The sequence below is a fragment of the Lutra lutra genome, chromosome 4, assembly GCF_902655055.1.
Source record: "Lutra lutra chromosome 4, mLutLut1.2, whole genome shotgun sequence".
NCBI classification, from domain to species: domain Eukaryota; kingdom Metazoa; phylum Chordata; class Mammalia; order Carnivora; family Mustelidae; genus Lutra; species Lutra lutra.
In genome coordinates, this window is record NC_062281.1 from 37,863,559 (window position 1) to 37,879,097 (window position 15,539).

Genomic DNA, 15,539 nt, shown 5'->3' on the forward strand with positions numbered 1-15,539 from the left:
AATAGTGATCTGTTTAAAACATAAGACATTCTGTGTGAGCTCTGTGAAAAATCCAACAGTTCACTGCACCCTAACAGGCCCAACAAAGGTAGAGGCACCCTTCACACACCAAAAACATCAACGTGTTCTTTAAAACAAAAAATAAGGGAAGGAATGAAAATGAGGCATTATGAAAAGGAACTGAAACAGCTACCTTTGGAAATGTGCTTTACGAAGGATGTTGTCCCTCTGGAAACGCCACTCACAAAGGCTCCCGGGCCTCTGGTCAGCCCCTCGTACGGAAGCCTGAAGAAGTCGGCAATTCCATTCCCGATGCTTCGCACCAAACTTGCGGGGCTGCCGAGGATTTCCAGCGATCCAACCACCCAGCCTGTGGGGGACCAAAGGGAAGGGGTTACCGAAACCTTAAACACAACACTTTGAACATTTGGGAAAAGTGACCCATTTTCCCTGCAATTCATTTTTCACACTGGAATTGAGAATGTAATAAGCTCCTCTGGAGCAAAATATGGGAAATAACTCATTCACTGTGAATTCATAAATGGCAAGCTTTCATACTTTATAAATCAAAGTGATCCTTTTGGCAGCCTAGCAAATAGCTTTACTCTGACTTCCTTGCCCGAGCCTCCTGTATTCCTGCTAAAAGGGACCTGTGTGCAAGGGGATACACACGCCCCCCACCCCCCGCCCGAAGGAAAGGGGGTCTCTTAGGGCGCAGGTGTTTGCAGGCTGGGAAGTTATCTTTAAAACCACCTCAGGGCAGCGGAGGCACCGGGAGGAGGAGGAGGTCTGGTCTGGTCAGGGGAGGAGGCAGATGCTAAATGGGGTGTTGGAAAGGAGATGCAAAGTTCTGAAAGGATGGAGGAGTTATTTTTAATCTTCCCCAATCCTACCAAGCTGAGTGCTTCCCTTTGGAGCGGAGCTGGAGCCAGACAAACGTGTCCCCTTCAGCCCCAGCTTCAGTTGTGTAAACACCGGTGACATGGACATACTGATTAGGTTAGCGCGAGGGGAGTGTTCCCTTCCAGGGTCCCGGGAGGGGAGCTTTGGATCTGGTTTCCTATTCGAGCAGGGGGCCTGCCAGGGGCTGGCCTGCTCAGTGGCCTGCGTGTGGTGTCTGCTGCCTCGTGGGAATGGGGCTGTGGTGTGAACTCCGGCAGCGGCTTCCCTTCACCTTCCTCCCCGGGGAGTGGGGCTCAGCGTGCTCACGGCAGGGGTGGGGGTGGGGGCTGGAGGTGCAGGCAAGGCCAAGGGCTAAGTGCAGGATTCTAGATAGGGGACTTCCTCGGGGAATCACGGGTGCCCCAGTCTGGGGCCGAGAGCGTTCTCTCATGGGGAGGCCGTGGGGCCGGGACTCGTGTGGGAGCCAATCCTGCCTGAGCAGCAGGTTCTTGCAGGACAAGCCTGGGACAGACCCTCAGTCAAGTCACTGTCCCAGAGGCTGAGGAAGGTACGACTGTAAGAAGCAAGGCAGAGCCCTGATGGTTTCTAGGCCCGGCCCCCGACAGAGAGGGACCGTCTTAAATTTGGAGCCTACTTCTCTTCTCTGGGACAGTAGGAGGATGACATGAGGGAATCACTTCCAGAGACGTAAACCAAAAAACGCCGGCCTATGGGTATCAGACATTCAGCTTATTGAATGCGCCCAGCAACTATGCACATGAAGTACTATTACCTCCCTTTACATAAATGCAGAGGAGCTAATGACTGAACCTCTCCCTGGGGGTCAGGGATAGCAGGCGGAGGGGAGAGAGGCGAATCTGACACGGTGTTAACCTGTCTCCACTTCCACGTTCTCCAGGCAGGATGAGGAGGCAAGTGTGGCTCGACTGTTCGCAATTTCCTGCTGCTGAGACACGTGGGCTGGGTCTCCAACCCAGGTTTCCCTGATTGCACAGCCCACCCACCCTCTGAGAGCCCAGGCTGCAGTGAGGAAGGCAGGGGATCAGGGAGGCTTGTGGAATATAGTTCCTTGGAGGGCTCTCCTCTCTCTGTAGGTAAAGAAACAGCAAACTCCCTTTGGTCTGGGATAGCTATAAGGTTCCACCTGCAGGCAGCAAATTGGTCTAGAAACATCTTAATTCTCCTCTGCATAGATTTTACACTCACAGATAAGGAAAGGAGAGTATGTAGGCTGTTGCCAAGCAAAGACCATCCACACAAACCAGTGTAGCAGGCCCAGCATGAAGAGACACCACCCAGGCTCACTGTTCACCGCTGCCCTCCACCAAGCTACTGGAAGGCGGGATGTGGGGTGTGGTCCTCCTGGGTCAGGAACACGGCCTGACAGGAGGGCTATGTATGGACCCAAGGTACTTCTCAGAGGCATTTGAACTAGCCAGAAAAGGACAGTGAGTATCCGAAAAGCCAATATATCTCTTGCTTATTCATTTGAAAACTTTGTTGAAAAAGAGTATCTGTCTGACTTCCCATCAGTTTGAGACTTGGGTGTAGAGGAGCCCCAGGAAATTAGAAAGCTACTGCTTTCCACATGCTTTCCTTCGAATAGGGCTACTCCTATCTACTTCTAATTTATGTTTAAAACCTTTTCAAGGTGAATCCACAAACTTCCCTAGAAATGAGGCCAGGGTATTTCGACCATCCCAGGCAGGAACCTTCTAGGCAAGTTCAATGGGTGAGTCCTGCCCCACGTGCAATGCAACTGCAACTTGCTCATCCCCAGGCCAACCCTCCCCCCTTCCTCTGCAAGAATGCTAGTACATTCTCTTGAATGCCCTTCTACTGGGGCACTGGTAACCTCCTACCATCTTCTCACGTTGCCTGTAGGTTTTTAGTGACAGAATTCCCAACGGCCTCTAAAAACTTGGCCCTCTGTATTAGAATTTCTTGTCCCAGTGTATAATGAGGTTGGGACAACAGCTTAGAGGATTTTAGGTGGATTACAAAAAATCCAAACAGAATGTTCTTGTGAAAGCTCATTAAGAACAAAAAACAAAACAAAGAGAGAACGTTTTTAGCTCACAGGCTGCAGGGACATGGCTCCTTGGTGCCACAGTTGGGAGTTTCTCTGCCAGTTCATTACCTACATGGGTGCCCCCCACACCTCAGTGTTACCTGGTGGCCTGATGGGAGCCTTAGTCCTCTGCAGGCCCCAGATCAGAGCCCAGTAATTTACGTGCCTGCTACTCATGTTAAAAGCAAAAACTGCCCGAAAGGTTAAGTTTCTGGAATTGTTTATAAATATACCCATCTATTAAATGTGAAATGTTAACTGCTTATTTTTAAATGATTTCTTAGCAAGAGAGAAATATTTTCTTCATTGTTGTGCAAGCTATCAAAACAATAGTCCCTGTAGGGCCCTCCCCTGATCTTGTCATTTTCAGTTAAGAACTCCTGAGTAACCATATTAACTCTGTGAATTTCATTACAGAGAAAATGTGATCTCCCCAGTCTGGCAACAACACGGGTCATTTACTGCTACAATGTTAGCTTATATGGGAATGCTTTCACCAAGTACGATGTGATAAATGTTCTTTCCTTTGTTATTCTCTGAAAGGAAGGCTGTCATGTTCATTGCTAGGAAGAACCCACAAAGACCAACTCTGGCTGGGGTTTGTTGCTTGAATTCCTGGGAACATAAGGGGCTGGATAATCACACTGAAACCGTGTTAGGGTGAATTTAGGCGAGGAACCCGTGTTTCGATGATGTCTGTTGCATAGAATGTTCTCAGACCACTCTGTCCCCTGCACTCTACCAGCACCATAGTACTCGCCAACCGACCTTTTGGTATACATATTCAACCCCCTCCCCACCCCGACTTTTCCATCTCAGGTCTGTGGAGAAGCTGAGACACCAACCGCTTTCTTTTTGCGATCTGTCTACACAGGCCAGATGCGTAGAAAGAAGGGTCTTTGTGCGTCTTAGGGACACACAAATCCTCTGAATTGCTCACCTATGGCTATTCATGGGCTCTAATGAGGAGACTAACAACCTTCCAGTGAGTTTCTTCCAGGCCCAGGGGCTGAGGCTTGGGCTAGTTTTCCGGACCGCACTAGCGCGCTCACCCTGAGCCTTGTACTGCAGGGAGCTGCGAGAAGGTGTCTGCTACGAGGAATTAAAGTTCTAAGTGACGTAACAGCTAATATCGACGCTCCTGGTTGCTTGAGTGTTTCTTAAGTGCGGGGCAGAGCGTGGATGTCCACCCAGCGCTGACTAACGGCCAATCCCGCACTCTTCCCTCCCGCCATATTGCCCCCCGGGGTCCGCAGGTCGGTAAGCACCCCCCAAGCGGTTCGGTTCCGCCGGGGCTCTGGCTCACCGCGGCCTCACCTGCTCGGAATAGCGCGCCCGCGGCGTAGTGCATGGCCAGGGCGTGGACCAGCTGGCGGGCCGTGGTGAAGACGGGGCCGCGCTCGAACACCGAGAAGGCCAGCGGCGTGTGGTCGGACGCTATGTAGAGCTTGAGGGACGCGTGGATGCTGACGAGGAGACTCACGGGCTGGATCAGCAGCCTCCGCAGCTTGACGGGGTGCGCCAGGGCCCGGGCGTGCTGGCCCACCTGCGCGGGCAGCCCCTGCCTGCCGGCCCCTGGGCCCGCGGGGGGCGCCGCCAGGCAGCCCTCGGGAAGGTAGGTCTCGAAGAGCGTTTTGATGTAGTAAACGAACGTGTCCTCCACGTATAAGCGGGCGGGTTTCAGTTCGAAACGGAACTCGTTGATGTCCTCAAAGAAGCAGCTCTTGCCCTCGGCGAGGGTGAGGCTGAGTCTGATAAAACAGTTCTTCTTGTACTCCTCCAGGTCTCTGCTGGGCACGAGGAGGCTCTGCATCAGGAAGCACGGCACCGGGTCGGTCTTCTCCCCCTGGCAGACCAACACGCCAAAGTGGAAATTGGACTTGTTGTACAGCTGGTTGTCCAGCTGCAGGTCCCCGCAGCAGACCTCCACACAGTGAAGCTGGATGGGGGCGGTGGCCGCCTCTTCCCCGGGCAGGGCGCCGGCCAGGGGGGCCACGTGCAGGAAAACACTGTCCAGCGTGAGTCTCAGGAGCTCAGATGACACTCTGTGGTGGGTCAGGTCATCAAACACCACCAGGCTCAGCTGAGTGATGAACATTTTCAGTGTCACAATCTTCTCCAGAGTTCTAGAGGAGAAAGGGAAAAGAACGTCAGTCTTCCCCTGCTCTTCTTTTTCTTCCTTTCCTTTTCTTCTCTCCTTCCTTCCCTCCCTCCTGCCTTTTTCCTTCCTTCCTCCTGCCCCGCCTCCCAATAGTGCCTTCTTACATACCTCCTGACATCTCATCAGATTCTGGTAAGATGCAAGTAAGAACTCAACTTTCAGTTCATGGTGTCTGGGCAGAACCCGTCACATTCCCAACAGCTCTGGGAAATGTTTCCTACGGGACTATTACAAGTTCTTGTCATGTTCTCTATGTGCTTCCCTTATCAACACCAGATTTTTCCTCCGTAAGTCTTCTAGTGTTTGTGCACTAATTCTCTATCACGATCATCTCAAGGCACAAAGGTAAAATCAAATAACCAAAACTCCTCATGCTGAAGTAAAGCAAACAGAAGAAAACTTACCATTCACTCCCAGGACCCCGGCCTATCTAGCCATGAATCGGCTGTGGGTTCTGCTCCTCCACCATTTCTAGAGCTGACCTGCTGTGCTCCTGCCTCGGGCCAAGCCCTCCATGGTGCATAGAACCTTCCTGCTCTCCCCTGCTCTGGGGCATAACTCCAGCCTCCTGCTCCTCCAACCTCATTTTCTTCTTCATTACTAACAATCTACAACTAGATTTCTTATAGGCCCAGGGGCTGAGGCCTGGGGCTACTAGCTACTGGCTCCTGCTCAGTTTTCTGCTTCCCCCTCCCATAAAAACTTCTACACACACTGTCAGCTGGCTGCCTTCCATTCCCTCTTCACCTTGCTCCAAGTGGGCTTCTGCCCCCACAGTCCAACAAAGCAACTCTCACCAAGTGACTTCCTTGTCACTTGGCCTTTCACTGGCAGCCTTTTGGGTCTGTGGCTCACTAGACCCACAATGGCATTTCACCTTGTCGATAACTCCTCCTGTCTGGAAACATTCCCTCCATTTGTCTTCTCTTAGCTCTTCTACTTGTGGTCCCCCATCAGTTGCTGTGTGACGTCCTCTTCTCCCTGATGCCTGCAGATGAAGGTGCCCAAGGCTCAGCCCTTGCCCTCCCCTTGAAGATCTCACCCAGTCTCATGGCCTGATATGTCATCTCCGTGCTAAGGGCTCCCACTCACATGGTCAGCTCAGAACTACCCGACTGCCAGCCTACGATATCTAACTGCTTCTTTATATAGGCACTCGTCTCATCTCGTCATGTCGCATCAAACTCCAGCTCTTACCCCCATCCCCAGCCTACATATGGTCTTTCCTATCTCAGTGAATGGCAACCACATACGTCACTTGTTAGAACACGCATGCCAGAGTCCTTCTTGATACTTCTCGTTTCAACCCTTACCTAGTGCATCAGGGAAATCCCATTGGTTTTTTCTTAGCACATCCAGAATCTGACCATTTCTTCCCACTTCCACTGATCCCACCGCAGTCTAAGCCACTGGCATCTCTAGTGCAAACAACTGTACCAATCTCTTAACGAGTCTCTGCTTCCACCCTTGCTTCTCTATGGTCTATGTCAATGAGCCAGCCAACAATTTTCTAAAAATTTAGGTCAGATCATGTCACTTCTTCACTCAAGTGAAGTGATTTCCCCAGGTCAAGAATCAAAACTAAGCCCGACACAAGTCCCGCTCTTTTAGCCTTTCCCTCTCTGACCTCAGACGCTATGATTTTCGCCCACTTTGGCCCACATTGGCTTCTTCCCTGCTCCAACGTGCCAGGCATGCTACTTCAGACCTTCGAACCGGCTGCGCCCTCTGTCAGGAAAGCTTTCCCACCAGATAGCCACATTATTAACCCCCTGGCACAAGCTTTTGTGTCTCTGCTCAAATGTCAACTCCGTGGTGAGGCTTACCTACACTGGTTTTTTAAAAATTATTCTCTCTCTGTCCCTAGGCCCTGGCATTCCTGGTCTTTCTACCCAGTTGTTTTTATCCCTGCAGAAAGCCAACCTTCTGCAGTACCTTCAGTTTTCCTTTTTTATTATGTTTATTCTCTGTCTTCTACATCTTCTAGATCTTCTACATCTACGAGAACGTGATCATTTTCTCAAAAGCAGGGATTTTGTTCTTTTTGGTCACCATTGTGTCCTCATCCCTAGAATAGCACCTACCATCCAGTAAGCACTTGAAAAATATTTGAATAAATGAATTAAGGGAATATTAGTAAATATCTGTCCCTTCCCTACTTCTACCACTATATGTATAATTTGTTGCTACTATGATTAATAATGCACTATTAATGCCCTAGGCAAATATTTCTGAAATTATTGTATAGGCTTGAAATTTTATGTTATGTAATTTTTTAAAAAAGATTTTATTTATTTATTTGACAGAGAGAGAGAGATCATAATTAGGCAGAGAGGCAGGCAGAGAGTGAGGAGGAAGCAGGCTCCCTGCTGAGCAGAGAGCCTGATGTGGGGCTCGATCCCACGACCCTGGCCCTGGGATCATGACCTGAGCCAAAGGCAGAAGCTTTAACCCACTGAGCCATCCAGGTGCCCCTGTGTTATGTAATTTTATATTACGTCTCCAATTTTGTTATGCTGTTGATTTTTTACAAACACTCCTGGGCAAAGAAAACATTCTACCCAAACTTGTTTGAAATATTGTAAGCTCAAATTAATAATAATTACACAGGTTGTAACTAATAATTTCTTAACCATATAAGAAAAGCAAGGAACTTTTTTAGAAAAGGGCTTAAACAAATGATGGAAGTTGGTATTATTAGTTTACATTTTAAATAAAATTTTAATAATAATAAACTGATGCTGAACTAAATTCTTCTTGTAGAAAATTAAAGTGCAGAAAATTATTAGATAATTGCTTATTACCCCTTTATCTATTAAAAATTTGGTTCCTCCTTTTGAGTTTTAGTTCCTGGAATGTTTTCTGCATGTATGTGTGAGCATGTGTGAGAAGTATTTGTGTGTGTGTGTGTGTGTGTGTGTGTGTATTCATCTGTGTATGATATAGGACTGGTCGTATTTGTATATTCAATTTTATATTCTGTTTGCTTTATTTTAGATTTATCACCCATATTAATCTATTCCACTGTAAGCCTTTTTTTCTGTGGATATACCATTTATGTATCATCCGTTCCCCTTCTGCTGGGCATTTGTGCTCTAAATATTTTGCCCCTCTAAGTGGCAATATGATAAATCTCTCTCATTCTGTCTTTGCCCACTTTTCTCACCACTGCTTTATCTCTTACACTCTCAGAATTCTTAAAAGTGGAGTTTCCAAGGGGCACCTGGGTGGCTCAGTTAAAGGTTAAAGGTTAAAGCCTCTGCCTTTGGCTCAGGTCATGATCTCAGGGTCCTGGGATGGAGTCCTGAATCGGGCTCTCTGCTCATCGGGGAGTCTGCTTCTCTCTCTCTCTCTCTCTGCTCCTCCCTGAGGTTCATGCGAGCACATGCACACACTCTCTTTAAAATAAATAAAATCTTAAAAAAGAAAAAAAAAAGGAGTTTCCAAGCCAAAGGGTTTTTCTTTTTTTTTTTCTTAAGTAGGGCCCACGCCTACTGTGGAGCCGGCCCAGCAGGGAGCCAAGCGTGGGGCTTAAATTCAGGACCCTGAGATCAAGGCCGAGCTGAGATCAAGAGTCGGACACCTGACTGAGCCACCCAGGCACCCACAAGCCAAAGGGATTTTAAAGCTGATTACAGAGGTTGCTCAAGTGCTTTCCAGAAAATGCAGTAGTTTACACTTCCACTTGAATCGTAGGTGATGACACATCATTGTTAACTTTGGTAATATCTTACTTAAATTTGCGTGTCTTTGATTCTTGTATTTCCCCTTCCTAGAACTTCGAGGTCATGCATGCGCCTTCACTTTTAGAAGGAGGGGCTAGTTTCATACTATTCCAACTGGATTAAAGGAGTTCCTTTAAATTAAGCATATTAACTCTTTGGTTCATGAGTGTAAAACCTGATGGCAACCCTCTAAGAGAGGAATTTATTTTGTAGCTCTAATTGCTAAGTCAGATTACTAACTACTAGACTGTCAACTGGATACAGAAGTATTAATTTGCATTTCATGCTAATGCTAATATATAATTCTAATGCATGTTTTAGTTTGTAAACCAGTTTATTCAATTTACCATGGGAAGGGGTACCAAAGATCATATCTTGCTACTTTTTATAGATCGGATTTAATGCTAATAAACATATCCTATGGATTACATAATAATTCACCAAAAGCTATAATGTATATATAAAGATGATAAAGAATGGGAAATAGCAGGTTTATGACTTCACAATGGGAAAGCTTACCATACTGCCACTGGGATAATAATTAATCCTACCTGTTGGTAGTAGTTAGACCAGATCCCACTTTTCCTTCTGGGGCCACAGTGATGAAGACTGTGCCACACTGGAGGACAATGTCCACATATACGTAGCCAAAGCCAGTCAGGAACACAACCTACAAGAATAATATTCAAAATCTGACGAAAAAGAAGCAAGAACCACTACTGAAATGGTTGCCTTCCAACGTCTTAAGTTCTGATTCAATACCACAAACATTTGCTGGTTATATTTCTCTCTATGTATGAGTATAGGCTATTCAGCTGACTTGTAAAAAAAAAAAAAAAAAAGAAAAAGAAAGAAAGATCAAATCCAGATTTTTCAATATCCAGCTGTAAGGTTCATAGCAAAAAACAATGATGGATGATGACAGAGCACGAGTGTCTTTATTCTCTCCTCCTTTGGAATTCGCAAATAGCTCTGTGTGGGCTGGAGTCGAGCCATGGGCCAGCCTGATATGTGTTTATGGATCTCTGTGGAAAAGAATCTCCTGAAACTCAGGACTTGAATGCAAAATGAAAAAACTTTCAGACTCTCGAGAGTTGACTCACTACCATGAGGATGCCCATCTATCCGGAGGACTCAGAAATGTACCAGAAAACCTATCAAGACATGCCATAATCTTCTCAAGTTCCCTCAGTCCCTCACATACTTGTAACAATGTCAGATAACTTCATTTGCTTGGAGTCAAAATTAATTTTTCTTCCATGGGAAGGTGGACTAAAGCCTCAGGAAAGTTCTATCTCAGAAGCCAGGTGCCAGGCCAGCAGAACAGATGTCCTTTCAGCATGAAATACCGAGGTTGCTTAAATTGATAAATATTTGAAAAACAGAACAGAACTATTTGAAAAACAACTCCAAGAACGTCATGTTCATGGCCAGCCTTACCTGAGAGTAGAGGCGAGAACCTATGTTTAGGAACGCTGATTTTATGATAATTTGCGGTATCAGTTCAGGCCAAATCTGGGCCCTTTATTATTTTTAGGACAGTAAAGAAAAGGAAGACTGAAAATTCCTGGAGGAAGGGACAGAGCTAGGTGCCTGCCTGCCAGGGAATGAAGGTACTTGCTAACTCCGACCGGCTGAGGAGGCCCTGGAAAGAGTGTACGCAGAACCGCAGAGAGAGCCCCAGACGTCACTTCAATGTCACCGGGCTTCTTTGGTGCACAAGTGCTCCTCCTTCAGAAATCCTGACCAGGGGCGGCACCCCGGGGTGGGTCAGGCAGGTGGCCATCACGTCTGCTTCCTGCCCGTGTCCTGCGGCCCAGCGGCCCACAGACGCTCCCGCTCGGCCGGCTCCTTGGTAGCACCTTCTCTTGTGCTCCATGGCCACTGCTTCAGCTTAGGCCCTTGTCTGCCACTCGGCACCCCCAGGGCCCAGAAGACTTTCCTTTCCCGCGAGTCCTTTCCAGAGCCTATGTATCTTTGCACCTGCTCCTTAAGGATACCTCTTTCCACGAAGGTACCCTCTAGTTTTCCTATTCCTTTCCTCAGCTTGATACTCCTATGTTCCTAAAGTACTTAAACTGCACTTGTTTGGTCACAAATCTGTATTGTTCGTGGCAGAGTCACCTGTTTACACACCTGACTCAATGATCAGACTGTCAGTTTCTTGATGGCAGGAGTGGGGTCCGTTTGTGCTCCACGGACGTGTTTCCCAAATGGACTGTTTTGCAAAAATATGTTCCAAAAGATCCTGTATCTTGAATTTTCCTTGTCTGTTCTAAGGTAAACATTGAACCTGGGCCATCTGGGTGGCTTAGTCGGGTAAGTGTTTGCCTTCAGTTCAGGTCATGATCCCAAAGTCCCCGATTCAGGCTCCCTGCTCAGAGGAGAGGCTGCATCTCTCTCTGCCTCTCACCCCACTCGTGCTCATTCTCTCTCAAAAATATAAATGAAATCTTTAAAATAAATGAACTTGACTTGGACAAAATCTAGAATGCAGTCAACTTAATAAATGGCTGAGCTCATGAATCTAAAACAAAACGTATTATTTCAAAAACACTCATATTTATCATTTTGTATGATATATAAAGTAAGTCAACTGCTTTAAAAAAAAAAAGATTATTTGAGAGAGAGCGAGAAAACCCATGGATGTGAGACAGAGAGAGAGGGGACAGAAGCAGACTCCCTGCTGAGCGTTGAGCCTGAAGTGGGCTCAGCATGGGGCTCGAATCCATGACCCTGAGATCATGACCTAAATGGAAATCAAGAGTGGGATACTCAACTGGCTGAGCCACCCAGGTGCCCTAAGTCAACTGCTTTTCTACTAGGTTTATAGATGTGAGATTATTCATTTGGCACAAGCCTTTCTTTCTTTCTTTTTTTTTTTTATTTTAAGATTTTATTTATTTATTTGACAGACAGCAATCACAATTAGGCAGAAAGGCAGGCAGAGAGAGAGGAAGGGAAGCAGGCTCCTGGCTGACCAGAGAGCCCGATGTGGGGCTTAATCCCAGGACGCTGGGATCATGACCGGAGATGAAGGCAGAGGCTTTAACCCACTGAGCCACCCAGGCGCCCCGGCACAAACCTTTCTAAGGCCCTGTGCCCCCATCTGTATTTCCCTCTCTCAGTGACTGTTAACTTAAGTGCATGTCCCAGGGTTTTAGGAGAAAACTATCAACCCTCAAAGGAGGGCAGGAGAGGCTCAAAAAGGGAAATATTTACTGCTCTGCTCAACTCAAAGTCATCCTTAGGCATGATGAAATGAGGAAGGATACTGGTTCCTTCTAAGATAGGAAAGATAAATCAAGCTGATGGTTTTTGTTAACGGCCCAAGAGACTTTGAAGCAAGCAAATGGACTTAAACCTTTAAGGTACTTCTTCTCATCAAAAATCTGGACTCTCTGGGGTGCCTGAGTGGCTCAGTGCGTTAAGCCTCTGCCTTCGGCTCAGGTTGTGATCTCAGGGTCCTGAGATTGAGCCCCGCATTGGGCTCTCTGCTCAGTGGGGAGCCTGCTTCCCTCTCTCTCTCTGCCTACTTGTGATCTCTCTCTCTATCAAATAAGTAAATAAAATCTTAAAAAAAAATCTGGACTCTGGAGAAAAATTTTTCTGGGTGTTCCTTCTATTCACCACTAGAAAGGGAGAAACATGGACTTTTTAAGTTCATGTCTTTTCCCAGGTAGACAAGCAGCTCACAATGCCAAGCATTTTGTACAGCGGCGGCTCTAGGGATTAGGGAGTTAGGTATCTATCTGACAGAGAAATTAGGCACCTGTACCTACCTCAGAAGTTTTAAAATAAATCCTTGTTTTGCTCTGATGGTCATTTAGTCATTCAACCAATTATTTGACACTTAAAGTGTTCTTACAAAGAGCAAGGCACTGTATTAGGGATAGGGAAGGTTTTTTGTTTTTTTTTTTTAAGATTTAGTTATTTGAGAGAGAGCACATGAGGTGGGGGGCAGATGAAGAGGGAGGGAGACGCAGATTCCCCGCCGAGTAGGAAGCCTGATGCGGTGCTCGATCTCACAACCCTGAGATCATCTCATGACCTGGGCAGAAATCACGAGTTGGACGCTTAACCGGTGGAGCCACCCGGGCACCCAGGGACCGAGAAGATCTAATCACCCCCTCAAACTGCTGTCCGCTTAGCTGGTGAAAAAGCCAAGTGCACAAATGATGGGGTAATAACTAATGATTTCAGGGCAAAGACGTATATAACATGCTTCTCCCTCTTCATATATTAATCATCATGATCTCTGTATAAGCTCATGAGGACAATGGTTTTATGTCCATATTTTTCAGCACCTGATATGCAGTCAAGATCTGAATGGACATCATCTCAACGTAGCTGCTGGGGTAGAGACTTCTAGTGTCTGTGTGTACCGAGCTCCGTCCAACACAGAGCAGGACTCTACCCCTCAGCCCCTTGCAGTTAGGTGTGGCCACGGGACTAAGTTCTGGCCAATGAGCTAAAGACAGAATTGACAAACGTTACTTCTGAGCCAAAGCATAAAAGAGCTAGTCTCCTTCCTCTGCTGTGGAGGCTGAATACAGGCTCTATGTTCTAGATCGGTGGCAGGACAAATCCAATCCATGGCCTGTTAGTTTGTAAATAAAGTTTTGTGGGGACATAGCTACGCTCCTTTATTTACATATTGTCTCTATGTAACAGCAGAGTGAAGAAATTGTGACAGAGACTGTATTGCCTGCAAAACTGAAAATGTTTACCGAAGAAAAAGAAGAAACTTTTTGAAGAAAAAGCTTGTTGCTTCCTGGTCTAGCTGGTTGTGGCAGACGGTTGCACAGTCAAGGAGCTGCACACCCAGCTTCCAGACCTTTGCTTGGTCCCTTCTGCTGATCCAGAGCTTGGCTGTGACTGCTATCAGCCGATGGGATATCAGCAAATGAGAGGCAAGAAGCCTGATAAAGCTTGATCCCTGGGGTTTGCCCTCCTGCCAACCATGCGAAGAAGTCTGGTTTAGCCTCTCTAGAGAGGAAAGACCACATGGTGAGAGAGATGCCCAGACTTTCCAGCCGAAATCCTCCCTCGGCCAACTTCCAGCCGAACACAGCTGCATGAGGGATCCCAGGCTCATCCTGCACAAAAATCACCCAAACAAACCTTCAGACTCATGAGATGTTCTTCACTGTCAAGCCTCTAGGTTTGGGGGTGGCTTTTTACAGTGGGGCACACAGAAGGTGATGGAGATTCCATCAACCTGCATCCCTGAGTGACCATGGAAAGTGACCATGAGCCCTGGGCACACAGCAGGAGCAAGCAGTAAATGCTAGGATTTGGAAAGGCCACAGAGCCTCGCCCAGCTAACTAATGTAATATCGATACTAGAAGTAGGGTTCCTGCAAAAACCTAAAATAGGAGTCCTTGGGTTAATGGTCAGGCAGTAAGAATTGATACTGGAAGATATTAAAGTGGCAATTCATGTTATAAAGTAGCAAGACATTTAGTAAGACTGTTGTCTAAGATTACCTGGGAGGCAGATTATAAACCTAATCCATTTGCGCCTCCAGAAGATGAGGTTCGGGAACAAAACGTTAGTAGTGTGTGTTGGCTGCTACTGGCTGTCTCTGGCAATGTATTCAAGAAGAGATGAGCTCAGATATCAGGAAAGAATTGGCCAGTTGTTCAAGTGACTCAGAAGAAAGTTCAGCTTAAAAGTATACATTTGCCACAGAAACTCTCTTAAATCTAGAGAGAGACGAAGAAGCAAGATAGCACAGAAATATGCCTTAAAAGGACTATGGGTGTGGTTATCAGTACATGAATTCTTGAGAATCAAATAGTTCTTGAGAAATGACTACCACCCAATAAACTCACAAGTTTAGACTGGAAGAGACTGTGATTGCTTGAAACTCAATACGAGCTTTAGATGGGATCGAGGAAGAGCTCTTGAGGGTAGATCCAGGGACTAGAAGAAAAATGCTAAGAAAGGAGTTCCAAGAATAGAAATGGGGCTCAGAGATGAGACCTTGCTCCAGGGTAGAAACCCCACAATTACGTGCTCAGAAAATTTTCAGAATTGTCACGGATAAGGGGCTGCTGTTACGTCTCTCTTTCTTCTCCTTTCCATTCTGGAGGGGTTATAATGGTTATCCTGTCTTGTAAAATGAGGGGAGAGGGAGGAGGCCACGAGCTCCCAGCTCTCCAGATGAAGGGAGTCCCGCGCAGACTCAGAGCGTTGCTCAGGAGTACTGGATTTCCAGTGGGATGTGGTGACTGGATGGAGCCCCTGGGAGGCAATTTGTTTGTTTCGCGTGTAGAAAAGGGACGATGACATGACTGATGACCAAGGGGGTTTTCTGTTGCTGCCAAGCTGTTACTGCCGAATGAGCTAGCCTGTCCTGATCAGTGCCATCCCTTAGGTGTTCGTTCTTTCTTCACTTCACACTGGTGTGTGGGGGGGGATGGGGAGGAGGCTATCGGGCAACATATGGTAGATTTGCTGCTCTGACCACTAAACCCTGGGAAGATACTCTGTATTTTGCCGTTTGTATCTGTCTGTGTCTGTTTACTCTGATCAAGTAAACCTTCTCTCACTGGTGTGTATAAGAACATCATTCCAGGCCTATGTCCTGCCCTCCACTTGCTACATTGTCTTTTACCACGATTACAAGTAAGAAACACTTTAATAAACTTTAATAAACTTGTGCTTTCAGAA

At 46.8% G+C, this 15,539-nt stretch overlaps 1 protein-coding gene and 1 long non-coding RNA gene across 5 annotated transcripts in view; one reads left to right on the forward strand and one right to left on the reverse strand.

Annotated features, from left to right (window-relative positions):
- The window catches only part of LOC125096742 (uncharacterized), a 49,952-nt gene extending 41,900 nt beyond the window's left edge, over nt 1–8,052 (forward strand). Inside the window, exon 6 of the long non-coding RNA XR_007126371.1 lies at nt 8,028–8,052. This is a non-coding gene — a long non-coding RNA (uncharacterized LOC125096742). The remainder of the gene's footprint in view (nt 1–8,027) is intronic.
- VPS13B (vacuolar protein sorting 13 homolog B) overlaps nt 1–15,539 on the reverse strand; it is a 763,452-nt gene that overhangs the window by 17,984 nt on the left and 729,929 nt on the right. For all 4 annotated transcript variants that reach the window (XM_047723595.1, XM_047723597.1, XM_047723594.1 and 1 more), the window contains 3 exons: nt 9,412–9,530; nt 4,292–5,100; nt 194–370 (listed from right to left, as the gene is read on the reverse strand). In XM_047723595.1, the coding sequence (XP_047579551.1) occupies nt 194–370; nt 4,292–5,100; nt 9,412–9,530 (1,105 nt within the window). The remainder of the gene's footprint in view (nt 1–193; nt 371–4,291; nt 5,101–9,411; nt 9,531–15,539) is intronic.